Source organism: Cydia fagiglandana, chromosome 14, assembly GCF_963556715.1.
Source record: "Cydia fagiglandana chromosome 14, ilCydFagi1.1, whole genome shotgun sequence".
Taxonomy (NCBI): Eukaryota; Metazoa; Arthropoda; class Insecta; order Lepidoptera; family Tortricidae; genus Cydia; species Cydia fagiglandana.
Genome location: NC_085945.1, coordinates 14,424,365 through 14,436,878, shown reverse-complemented (window position 1 = coordinate 14,436,878; position 12,514 = coordinate 14,424,365). Strand labels below are relative to the sequence as shown.

General features: G+C 40.6%; 1 protein-coding gene across 1 annotated transcript; it reads right to left on the bottom strand.

The window, feature by feature from the left end:
* Positions 1-3,058: 3,058 nt before the first annotated feature.
* LOC134670812 (ecdysone oxidase-like) lies at positions 3,059-12,299 on the bottom strand. Its single transcript, XM_063528634.1, has 3 exons — positions 12,118-12,299; positions 9,320-9,453; positions 3,059-4,640 (listed from the first exon to the last, which is right to left on the bottom strand). The coding sequence occupies exons 1-3, from the start codon at positions 12,266-12,268 to the stop codon at positions 3,075-3,077; spliced, it is 1,851 nt and encodes a 616-aa protein (XP_063384704.1). The 5' UTR covers positions 12,269-12,299; the 3' UTR covers positions 3,059-3,074.
* Positions 12,300-12,514: the final 215 nt, after the last annotated feature.

Genomic DNA, 12,514 nt, shown 5'->3' with positions numbered 1-12,514 from the left:
AATTGTTTTTTTTTAAATTAATGTGTTCGCCTCAGTATGGCGGGCTGTAAGTCACACCGGAGAAGTATGGCATTACGGTACCGTCTACTTCTTTTTTATGGACTATCGAAAAATACGAGGATTTTTGTGGAACAAATCGTTCGACACTCGTATTTTATCCGACACATTCGACTAACGCCCACGCGATTGGGCCGCCGGTACCAGCGCTATGACCATCATTTTTATTTCGTTCATTACGTACTTAGACCCCTGACGAACCGCCATACTGGTACAAATGACCCAGTAAAATGTGTCACTATCTCCCGGTCTATTACGATTCTAATCTAAAGCGATACTCCGCAGAGCAGAGTAAAGCATGTCACGCGCTAGAACGGTCCGGGTCCGGGCCGATGCTCCGATACTTAATTTTGGTGGATCACGTGATGCTTTCTATAAAAAACTGAAGTGTCAGACGCCCCGGCCCGGACCCAGAACGTCATAAGTAGATAGCTCTAATCATCCTTAAGTTGAACACCTACGAAACGGCTTTTACTACAAGAAAGTTCAACTTGCGAGTTCAAGGGTTGAAAAACACACTTAAGGATGATTTACGTTAGACCAGGTAGAGTCCGGGCCAAGGCGTCCGACAAGTCATTTTCTATGACGGCTGATCGGTGATCACGTGGTGCATTCCATAGAAAACGAAGCGCCGGAAGCTCCGGCCCGGCCCCGGCCCGTTCTAGCGTGAGTTATCCTTTATATACACGTATGCAATTAACTTATTCGCAGTCACTACGCAATGAACACTTGGAATGTACATATGATGAGACGATAAACCTTGATGAATATTCCATGTGTCTCATCTCGTACTGCTCATTGACATATACCGTAAAACACTATAACATTGTCGTTTCAACATAACTATGCCCACCGTTTTGTTTTCTATGGAAAGCACCACGACATCACCGTGAGATAATGAGATGTCGGACGCCTCGGCCCGTGCACGGCCCGGTCTAGCGTGAGTCATCCTTTACTGGCCCCATTCTTATTGCCCGTAAGGCCCGTCCTCATATATATGTCAATGGCAGTGCCCTTATTTAGTACTCTGTCTGCGTAGGTAATCAATACGCCCTTCGATACAATACTGCATGCTTTTAGAATTACGTGCAGGTAAGGTTACTTTTTACATTAATCACATCTTATGCTACTTTTAGTTAAACAAAGCGATAAATGTTGCGGAAAATGAGGTTTTCTCACGCAATAAATTCAACTACAAATTAGTTTTAGTGTTAATTCGTTCTTATATAGGTATTTTATTAGTTTTATTATCCATTATACAAAAAATGCTTATTATTTATTATTTGTTAGGTTGCTGTTAGATCCAGAATTGAATAATAGTAGGTAGTTAGGTATTAGTCGCCATGCATCAGATATACCTACTCGTGCCGAAGCGCTTAAAAATATCTGAACATGCATTTTAATTATCTAACGATTCTAACGTCTTGTGATGATGCTGACGTTCCTTTCAGACATATGAACACCATGGCTAGGTAGTTCAATAAATCGAATAGCGACATTGGCGACTGTAGGTGTAACTTTCTATTGTACCATGAAAAGCCACAATCAGGTGAAAATGCCGCGAGTTTCCATAGTGACACAACGTCGAGATAATCATGGTGTAATAGCACCAGCTAGGACTTTGTCATGTTAACGAGCCCTTTACGGCCTCGTCAAGCGACCGCCTCATCTCAAGGGTCAGGCCGCGGTTATGATTTTAAACTGATGTCACATCAACGGTACACCGGAAAGAATGAAACGTAGATGACAGAAGATAGAGATTATATTAGTGAACATAAATTGATGTAGGTGTAGAGTAGAAAGACGTACCTCTTTTTGTCGCCCGCGTAATATATTATTAATTATACCTAACGTTGCAACAGTAACTGCTCGGCCACGATATTACGCGACTGGCGACGGCGGCAGCAACAACCCTAGGTGGGAACAAAAGGTCCGATCGCTGTCTCGTTCCAACCTATGGTTATCGCTGCCGCCGCGTCGTCGCAAGTCGCACAATGACGTGGCAGAGCCGTGATGCTTCTGCAGTCGTCCCACTCGTCCCAGTATCACCTTATGGTAACATTCCATTTCTAACCGCAGCCGCACTGAACGCGTCGCTGTCATTGTCAATTTCCATAGTAAAATTGACAGTAATGCAGCTGCGGTTAGAAATAGAATGTTACCATTACTCGTAATTTCATCCTGCTACCAGAAAATGTATCGCGCCGCGAAATGTAAAGGGCCCGGGCCGGAGCGCCCAACTCTTCTTTTTCTATGACTGTTGACGTGATCACCCGTGACGGTTTCTATAGAATTCTGAAATGTCGGACGCGCCGACCCGGGCCCGGACCGTTGTAACGTGAGGCATCCATAATATTTATTTATACTGTGCAGCAATATCACCTTGTCTAACACATTATTAGCGGATCTAACAAATCACATGAACCTTCCAGAGATTGAGATTAGATTCCACAACCCGGGTCTCGGGAAGACAAAGACAGTGTAATTGAAGCGGTGTTAAGCGCCGCTACGGAGGGCGCAGGCAGTCATTACCATCTCAAAGCTATACCCTTCAGTTTATGCTAATGCCTAGGTTCTTTCATTGTTTTTCAGCTGTTGGGGAGTTAATTTGAGTTTCAGCACTGATTATTCGTGGCACGAAAACATTAATTACGTACGCTGTTGAGATTCCTTTCTAATTGAGGATTACCATGTGGATGTTATGGATGTAACTTCGTGTGCCATATTTTGGGGTGTTTTGTCATACCATAGTACCTATACTTATATGGATTTTTTTATAGATCCAATAAACAGCTGCAATAATTATACATACAATGTGTATGTAATAAACTTTCCTCACGTACTACCTCGTAAATACAATGGAGAATAGATCCAGGATAGTCAAAGTAGTATAAAACAAAAATTATTCTACCTATTTTGTCTTAAAAATTACAAATTTCCGGTCCAAAAATATTTAACTTCACTATAAATTGTCAAAAATCAAAAGAAAAACAAACAAATCATATTTTCTCATTTACTTAAAACATGAACGTAGATTGGTAATCAGCCTTAATCAAATCGGCCGCCCTCTCACCAACCATGATAGCAGGTATGTTCGTGTTACCACTTGGAATGGTAGGCATAACGGAAGCGTCCACGACCCTCAATCCAGACATGCCATGTACCTTCAAGGTCTCGTCCACCACGCCATCAGGTCCCATAGCACATGTACCCACCGGGTGAAGCAAGGAAGAAACCGTATTCCTAGCGTAACATCTCCAGTAACTATCCGAACCCCATTTCAAACCCCTACATTCTTTCACGTTTAATCTCGCCACTCTACCTCCCACCTTTCGGAAATAAGACGTCTTCGCCAAACGCGTCATATATTTGATCCCCTCAACCATAACGTCTAAATCATTTTTATCCCTATAATACCCTAATTCTATAACAGGACTGTCGAGGGGATTTTTGCTTCGAAGCTTGACTTGTCCTCGGGATTTTGGATGTAAGAGAACTAAGTTAGTATAGTCGATTTCATTAAAAATGTTAGCATTGCCGATTGACTCGCAGAAAGAGAGATCGTAATTGGATACAGTTACACAACCAATATTTATAAAAGGGGTCAGCCCAGCTCCCATATGGATGTTAAATGACTGAAATTGAGGTTTATTTTCCATGATATAATTAGCCGATGACGCGTTCAATTTGAATAACCCAACCTGAATAGGTGTAGGATAAGAATCTAACTCTGTAACTGTAGCTAGATTTTGAACTGTTGTCTGAAAACCACTTTGCCCTTGAAAGATAACAGGAGTCAACATGTGGTCATGGAGATTCATACCAACTGGAAGATCAGAAATTACTTCAATATCCAGTTTATCCAGTTGCTTCTTTGGACCAATCCCAGACAGCATTAGAAGTTTAGGCGAGTCAATCGCACCTGCAGACAGAATCACTTCTAAATTAGCGTAAATATTGAAAACTCTTTTAGACTTTGTCATTACTTGCACCCCATAGGCGTGACGCGTAGAGAGATCGACAAGAACTTTTGTGACTCTAGAAAACTTACCTATATGAATATTAGGTCTATTTTTAATTGGCACTAAATAAGCTTCAGCAGTACTAGATCTTCTTCCATTGGCAAACGTGAAATGTGGTCTGGACGCCCCAAAAATAGCAGGTCCATAATTCTCTAGCACTCTTTTCACTCCCATTTCATCGAGAGAATTAAGAATCCTCTCATTTATAGCTTCAAATAAAGCATTTTGCGCCGGTCTCGATATCGCGACTGGGCCTTCTGTAGAATGCAGGAAATGGTTTTCTTTTAAGACGCTGGGATCAGTCATGCGTTCAAGTTTTTTGAAATAGTGTAGTACAGTATCCCAGTTCCAACCGGGAGCTATTTGGTCCCACTGGTCGTAATCTGCGGGGACTCCCCTGGCGTAGATCTCATAGTTGTTGGAAGAGGAGCCGCCGAGCATTTTGCCTCGGGTCATGAAGATTGTGCGGTTGGGATGGCTGCTGCCCACGCCTGCGTCAAGCGAAGCCCTGTAGTCCCAGTCGGTGGGGGTGTGTGCTAGGGTCGCAAACAGGCTGGGTGACTGAAACACAGAAATTTACAAGTGAGACTGAGACCGTTAACACCTCCAGAGCAAGAGCAAAGAAACTCCACTGATTAATGATTTCATAAGGATTGTCAGGGTCTCGAGGTCTCGACACAGTTATAGTGTAACGAAGAGCAAAATGAAAAGAAGCAGTTACTAATAGATATATATGTATATGTTCGTCAGTGTGCGTTGTTTTGTTTCGTAATCATCATTTATTCTGACCATGTTCTTTACATGTACTACATTTTGCGGGTAACCCCATCGGGCTCAACTAAAACATTCACTAGTAGGTACTTCCGACTAGTGACTTTTTACGATACCCAACCTACCTAACTGATTGCTTTTCAGAAGTCTTACATTTTAGTTTTTAAATCACGTGTTTTGTAATCACATAAATTTGCAGCACAATTAAATACCTACGTTTCCGAAGAATTGCAAGTATCTAAGGAATTACAACTAGGTACTATACTCTGTATCTTTAGGTATTTAAATAAAAGTAAACAAAATCTAACCTCAAATGGCTCCTTAAGCCAGTTGAGGGTAGATGAAAACATTACACGAACAAATAATGTAGAGTCAAGTCGTTGACTGATCCAGGCCTCCATGCGGTTTTGTATTTGGTGGGTTAAATAACAAAAATATTAAAAAAAGCAAAACGGTTCGACACAGATATTGACAATATTAATCTGTGTTGAAAAAATCATTCCTCTAGTATCAAAACCCACGGAGGAAACAGTCGAGTACGTTTGTATGGAGAAATGACCACTCCTGTTGGCTCTTAATACATAGCAGCTACGAGTAGGTACCTAGTCCATCAGATACTAGTTCCTGACGTATTTTTATCCCATTTGAATTTAAGCCGGTTATTATGTCAAAGGCGAATGAATTAATTGCCAATCAAGGTTAAAAAGTCGTTGCATAATGTATTATGCGCGCACGCATGAATGGCAATACAACTCTGTTATTTGTAAACAAACTGGGTTAATGCTTTGTTCTTCTTAAATACACTTTAAGTAGGAGTCTTTGTACCTTTAGGTTTGAGTAAGAACCTTATTATACGGGGTGTGGCCTGTAATACGAGCAAAAAAATTAACTGTAGGCTGTACCTACTCCTCATACTGACCAAAATTTGTTCTGCAACTTTTAAAAATAACTTGTGGTTCGATTTTTAATACACTTTAAAGTTTATTCTAAGACGCAATGTATCGCGAATTTTGTTATGTTTAAGGCGTGACAAGCAACGTCAATCACAATGATATGGCGTGGCGATGGCATCCATTGAAGATAATATTTATTTTTTATGAAAAATAGGAAGTCTAAATATGTACTTCACAATTTTTAAAAGCTGTTGAACAAAAGTGCCACCGTTTAAGGAGTACAATCTATGTTTTAATTATTTGCTCGTGTGACAGGCCACACCCGGTATATTGTATATCCTCATGAACTTTTCGCATATAGACAAAGTGCTGGGAAGGTTATTCTTGAAATATTTGCCCTGTATGTTATTGCAAGGTAATTAGCAATATTAAAATGTTACCAAGTTTTCAATATTCACTGGAAAAAGGGACAGCAAAGACTTAAATAAGTCGTTGAAAGCAATAAATGTCATAAATCGTTAATTCCGACCCCTCTAATTTTGTTTTGCGAGGTAACTCCAAAAGTACCTACAGTCGCCATCAGACATCGGAGCGGGCTCAAAAATATCTGTACATGCACTCTAACGCCTTGACCAAAGAGATGTGTTCAGATGCAGATATTTGTGAGCACCTTGCCCGCTCCGATATATGTGATGGCGACCGTATGTGACATTCTTGATGATATTAGGGGTATGTAAGTAGCTATTTGTATGTACGAAATAAACGAAGCGAATAATAAACACGGTTTAAATTACGTTTTTATTCGAAGAACAATGTTTAGTGATGCGTGTCAAGACTCAAGATAAATTGTTTACTTAAACACTAAAATCACGGAACTAACGGCTCGATTCGGGAAATGAATTAGAGACTCACTAGATATGAAATAGTAATGATATGTGACGTTCCACTCCAAAAGGTACCTTATGGCGGCTGGCGCCGCGATTCGGGAAATGAATTAGATATTCACTAGATATGAAATAGTGAAGATATGTGACGGCCGGCACTTACGTCGCATAGCGCCGCAATAATATTGGTGCGGCATTAATGATAGCGTAAGCGCCAACCGCCATAAGGTACCTTTACCCGTGGGACGTCACATATCTTTACTATATCGTTTCTAGTTAATCTCTAATTCATTTCCCGAATCGCGCCATAAGTCTCATCTTGTTTATTGAGGATGGGTATAGGTAGGTATTTAGTGTCAAAATTAAAGTTTTTGCTTCGCTATCTTAATGCATCTACGACGTTTGTTTGTAACGACTTTTTGATTACCTAGCTTAATTCTACGTACCTATTTATAAATATATGCGATTCTAGAGGAATCTTTCCGTTTGGAGGTCAAACAGACTTTGATATTAATAGATAAAATGTTAAGAGGCAAACATAACACTAAATCACACCGCTGCGGATCCGCACACCGCTTCGGTGTGTGAGCGAGACTGCGCTATGTACCTACTACGTAAGGTTAGACCAAGAAGTCTCCGCGGTTTTGATAGGGCACGCAGTGCAAGTGTTATTTATACGTCATAATTTCATAAACGTTTGACGTTTAAAATAACACTTGCACTGCGTGGGCTATCAAAATCACTCCAGACTCTTCTTGGTCTGACTCTATTTAGAAAGCTACAAACTATATACGTATCGCTTTATACAGGGTGATCAATCCAAATGGGTCAGTATGGAGAAGTCGGAAACTATGAGAGATAGCGAAATCTGTTCTTAGGAACCATGGCTTCGATTTTAGATTTAATAATAATGGCATTCAATTTTTTTTTAAATCTATCATACATAACCGGGATTCGAACCTGGTCAATATTCTTGTTGTTTGTTTGTATGGCAACTTTTAAACGATGCGTGATAGGTGGGGGGTGCTCGACCAAATATCATAGAGGGCCCCGAGACAAAACAAACTACATTAAAAAAAATTCAAAATGGCCGACTATTTTTTAATTTTTTCAAGTTGGTCCGAGCGCGCTGAGATTTGGCATGTGGCGAGCCTGGAGGCCCAAGATTACCAAGTCAAAAAAATTTTTTGGAAAAATCCATAATGGCGGCGGACACGGGCAAAGTCAAATTTCCAAGTAGGTTAAGCGAGCCCGAAGGGCGAGCTCCAGGCCGGGAGGCCGAAGGCCGACCCCGGCGGAGGGCCGAAGGCCCGGAGCCTCCACCCCGACTCCCAAAACGCGAGGCCGAGCTCCGCGTAGGGCCGAAGGCCCGAAGCGTCACACGAAAGGGGGAAGTTGGAGCTTAAACATGACCCAACAATTTTCCTATTGGGAGCCGCGTTTTGGGAGTCGGGGTGGAGGCTCCGGGCCTTCGGCCCTCCGCCGGGGTCGGTCTTCGGCCTCCCGGCCTGAAACTCGCCCTTCGGGCTCGCTTAACCTACTTGGAAATTTGACTTTGCCCGTGTCCACCGCCATTTTGGATTTTTACAAAATTTTTTTTTGACATTGTAATCTTGGGCCCCCAGGCTCGCCGCATGCCAAATCTCAGCGCACTCGAACCAACTTGAAAACATAAAAAAAAGTCGGCCATTTTGAATTTTTTTAATGTAGTTTGTTTTGTCTCTGGGCCCTCTATGATATTTGGTCGAGCACCCTCCACCTATCACACATCGTTTAAAAGTTGCCATACAAACAAACAACAAGAATATTGACCAGGTTCGAGTCCCGGTTATGTATGATAGAATTTAAAAAAAATTGAATGCCATTATTATTAAATCTAAAATCGAAGCCATGGTTCCTAAGAACAGATTTCGCTATCTCTTATAGTTTCTGACTTCTCCATACTGACCCATTTGGATTGATCACCCTGTATATCGATGTCTCCCTTCCACAGCTGCATCCAATGTAAAGACCGGCTTACGCAGGACAACTTAAAAACTGTTTTTTTTTTTTATCGAAGCTAATTTTATTACATCATATAAACCTTGGTCGTTGTTGGCCAGTAATCGCGAAGGTCATGATCATAGCTGTTTTGGGCAGGATACTTGTTTTTCTGAATTAAGTTAAGATTACACACTAGGACAAGGCAACACACTTACTTAAAAAGCTGCGCCGACCCGCTCCCGCTGCTTTTGGTACTACTACTAAAAGCAGCGGTTCTGGTACTAGTACCAGCAGTGTAAATGTAGAGGGTTACAAGAATAAGACTCAATGATAAAAGCAATAAATACCTACTTACTGTTACTTAGTACTTGTCAATAATTTATCGGCCGTCAGGAATCAGTGTATCATCGAAAATACATTAAATTTTCCTAGTGACCCAAGAAAACAAGAGCAGCGTTTTACTGATCGTTGTGGAGATCCTTTAATATGACCCAAAGGGATATCGTCTCATAGAAAATTTGAATTTCGCGCCTTTTTCTACTGACAAGATTTGCTTGACCATCTATACCTACATACATATTCTAGATTAAAGCTATAGTCGAGATAATATCAGTTGAGTTTTTTGGCTCTATCAGTCCAAGCCGAAAACTTCACCTGTTATGAGCTCATATAACTATACGTATTACGTATACTTATAAGTATAACGTACCACGCTAGCAGGTGGTGGGTCCCCTCCTGCCTCTATAAGCAGCACTTGCCAGTGAGGCACCTCGCTCAGCCGAGCCGCCAGCGCAGCACCCGACGACCCCGCACCCACCACAATGAAGTCAAATTTCTCTCCATCTGACGAAAAAACTAGGTACAATGCAGCCGAACATAGCTGGGTCAAAGCCTGTGCACACCGGCTGTGCGTACTTGTACGTGCACGTGCGCGTGCGCTAAAATGTTGGAGCCGCGCACGCACACGTCACGCAAGCGGTGTGCTGTCTCTCATAAGCAAACATCGAGGGCTCGTGGCATCTAGGTAGCATTTGACGTTTATCACAGACTAGTGATGTAGCCAAGTCGATAAAGGACCCAAATTAAGAAAAAGATTGTTTTCAATTCAACCATTTAGTATGTGACATTCGTGATACACAATTAATATTTGCTCTAAATTGTAAGAAGTTATTCTACGTCTTCTATCTGTAAAAATCCACTTGGTGTACGAAAATGATCTCTCAACTTCGACTGACGTAATGGGTAAGAATAACATTCTTCTGTAATGTTGCAGTGTATTTTTGTTAATGTTTTCCTTGATTTCGACTTCTTGGTTTTGTAACAAGTTATTGATATGTTTTATTGTTTGATATCCTGGATTTTTTGATAGGACTATTTTTAGTTTTTGGTAAACCAGTTTACCTTTTGGGTGCAGTCTTAGTAACGAAAATAATTTTTCAATTTTAAAAACGATTTCCAAAGACTCGTTTAGCTTAAGGCTTCTACGTTCTAATTCCTTAATTGACGTGGCCAAAATACCAAAATTTTGATTGATAAAACTTATATCATTTTGTAAACCACCCAGTCTCAATAATCTCTTTGCATTTCTAATTGAACTGGCTTCTGTGGAGTTTAAGCTCAAAATTATTTCCTTCACTTTATCAAAATGATTTTCATAGTACTTGACTGCCTCAAGCCAGGTGCCCCATCTGGTTATAACGGGCTTAGGTGGCAAGGGTGTATTGGGGAACTTTTCTTTAAATATTTTGATTCGACGTGGAGCCTTGACAAAAACTTTTTTTACAGTGTTTATTAGATCATTTACTTTTGGATATATCAACCGAACCGTTTCGGCAACTCTGTTCAATCCATGGGTTTGACATGTCAAGTGGGTCAAATTAGGATACATTTCTTTTAATTTTTTCCCTGCTTTGACCACGTACGCGGCAGCATCAGTAGTAAAAAAAAGAAACTTGTTCTTGTTGTTTTCATATTTTTCACCCCACAAATCTTTTAATGTTTCGTTCACTAAATTTTGAATTGTTTGATTGTTTGTTGCCCCGAAATGTCTTGATGCAAAAATATGTGGCATTGATGACGTTTGTTGTAGGCTTCCAATTATAACATTGTGAACATCATTACCATTTCCATCAGTTGTTTCATCCACACTTAAATATATATATGCATTTTCTAACTCTTTTTTAATTTTTTCTTTTTTCTCATTGAACAATGTAGGTAGACTATTCGTTCTTAATGTTGTGTCGGCAGGCATAGCTACATTGCTTCCATATTTATTATGAATACAATTTTCAATAAATTTTTTGAAGTTCGGGTTATTTGCTTGTGACCATGGAATATTACACGTGATCATAAACTCTGTAAGGTCCTTATTAAACTCTTTTTGCATTACTTTGTTTTTATTTTTGTGAGTGTCCGAATCTAAATGTTTCCGTATATTATACTTTTTTGATTTTAAATACGTTTGACATGTTAAACAAAAACACTTATCTTCCCTTATCTCAAGCTCCGGTACATTTAAAACCAAATCCTCTAAAGATGAGTTGCCTAAGGATTCGTTGTTGTGCTTCATACATTTTAAATGTTTGTTTACGTTATGTGTTTTGCAGACCAGAAAAACATCACAACGGGTGCATTTTACCTTATCACCTTCTAGCACGATTTCTGGATGTTTTTTCATGATTTCCTCCATTATTTGATAAATATTTCACGAACACTCGCGACACGTTTTTTTAATAATTATTGAATAAAGGACAGTGACATATTTCATATTGACAAATTGACAGTGATGTTTTTCATAATTGCCCACTTCTCAGATATTTGATAAATATAACTATGAAGGTTGAAATACAAAACTTACTCATTGGTTATTTTATCGTATCGAAAATACCACATGAAAAACGTTGTGTCGCATCACTATGCTACCTGAGATGCCACGAGCCTTCGATGTTTACTCATAAGAAACTGTATCCTACAACGCGCACGCACACGTCACGCAAGCGGTGGTGTGCTGTCTCTCATAAGAAACTGTATACTACAACGCGCACGTGCACGTGCACGTCTACGCACACGCACCCGGTGTGCACAGGCCTTTATTCTCAAAAAATGTCTGCAGTCTAATTGCCGCGACCCATACAAAATTTTTGCTGAGATACAAAACATTAGGTACATTCGACTTCCATGTCTCCCATGGACATGGGAGACACTAGCTCGTGACCGTCCACAGTGGAGGCATATTGTGCAGACGCAGGTGCGTGAATTTGAAGCCAGGCGACGCACAGAGCTCGACGTTAAGCGTGACGAGCTAAATGCCAGACCACCTGTGGCCATCATGTATAATTACGTCGGAGGGGTGCTGACCTGCAGCGAATGTGGCCGCACATTTGTTGCAAAGATTGGCTACGTTAGTCACCTGAGAGCGCACCAGTCGCTGTAGCCGAAAACGGCTAGAAGGAGATGACATTCGAATGCTTTAGGTACATTTTAACTATTGCATGATGAATGACCCACCTTTTAACTTGTGCGCTGCTGGCCATCCAATCGGCATCACAGCCTGGGAGATAGCCAGTGTCTGCAGAAACCATCGCATCAGACTAGATCTCGTGGCCGTTGACTGCATCGAAGACAAGACGTCGTTCACTGCTCGATTCACTGATGCCATCTTGATGGTCTGTATTTACGGGGGAAAACTTTTTTTAGCTGATAAAAATAAAGTTTTCTATTGTTAACGGTTCTATCGACGAAATATCAAATAAGAAAGGTGAAATAAATTTGTCATTAGAAAAGGGCGCGAAATTCAAATTTTCTATGAGACGTTTCGCGTCTACATTTTTTGTGGCTGTTTTCTACTGACAGAAATTGCTTGACACAGTATACTTTTAATTTTTTAATTTATAACAAGGAGTAC

Coding starts and splice junctions, on each gene's coding strand:
- LOC134670812 (XM_063528634.1), bottom strand. CDS start 12,268: ATGGCATCAGTGAATCGAGCAGTGAACGACGTCTTGTCTTCGATGCAG. Junction 9,454..12,117: donor AGCAGCGCACAAGTTAAAAG/GTGGGTCATTCA, acceptor TTTTTTCGTCAG/ATGGAGAGAAATTTGACTTC. Junction 4,641..9,319: donor ACCCACCACCTGCTAGCGTG/GTACGTTATACT, acceptor TCTGTGTTTCAG/TCACCCAGCCTGTTTGCGAC.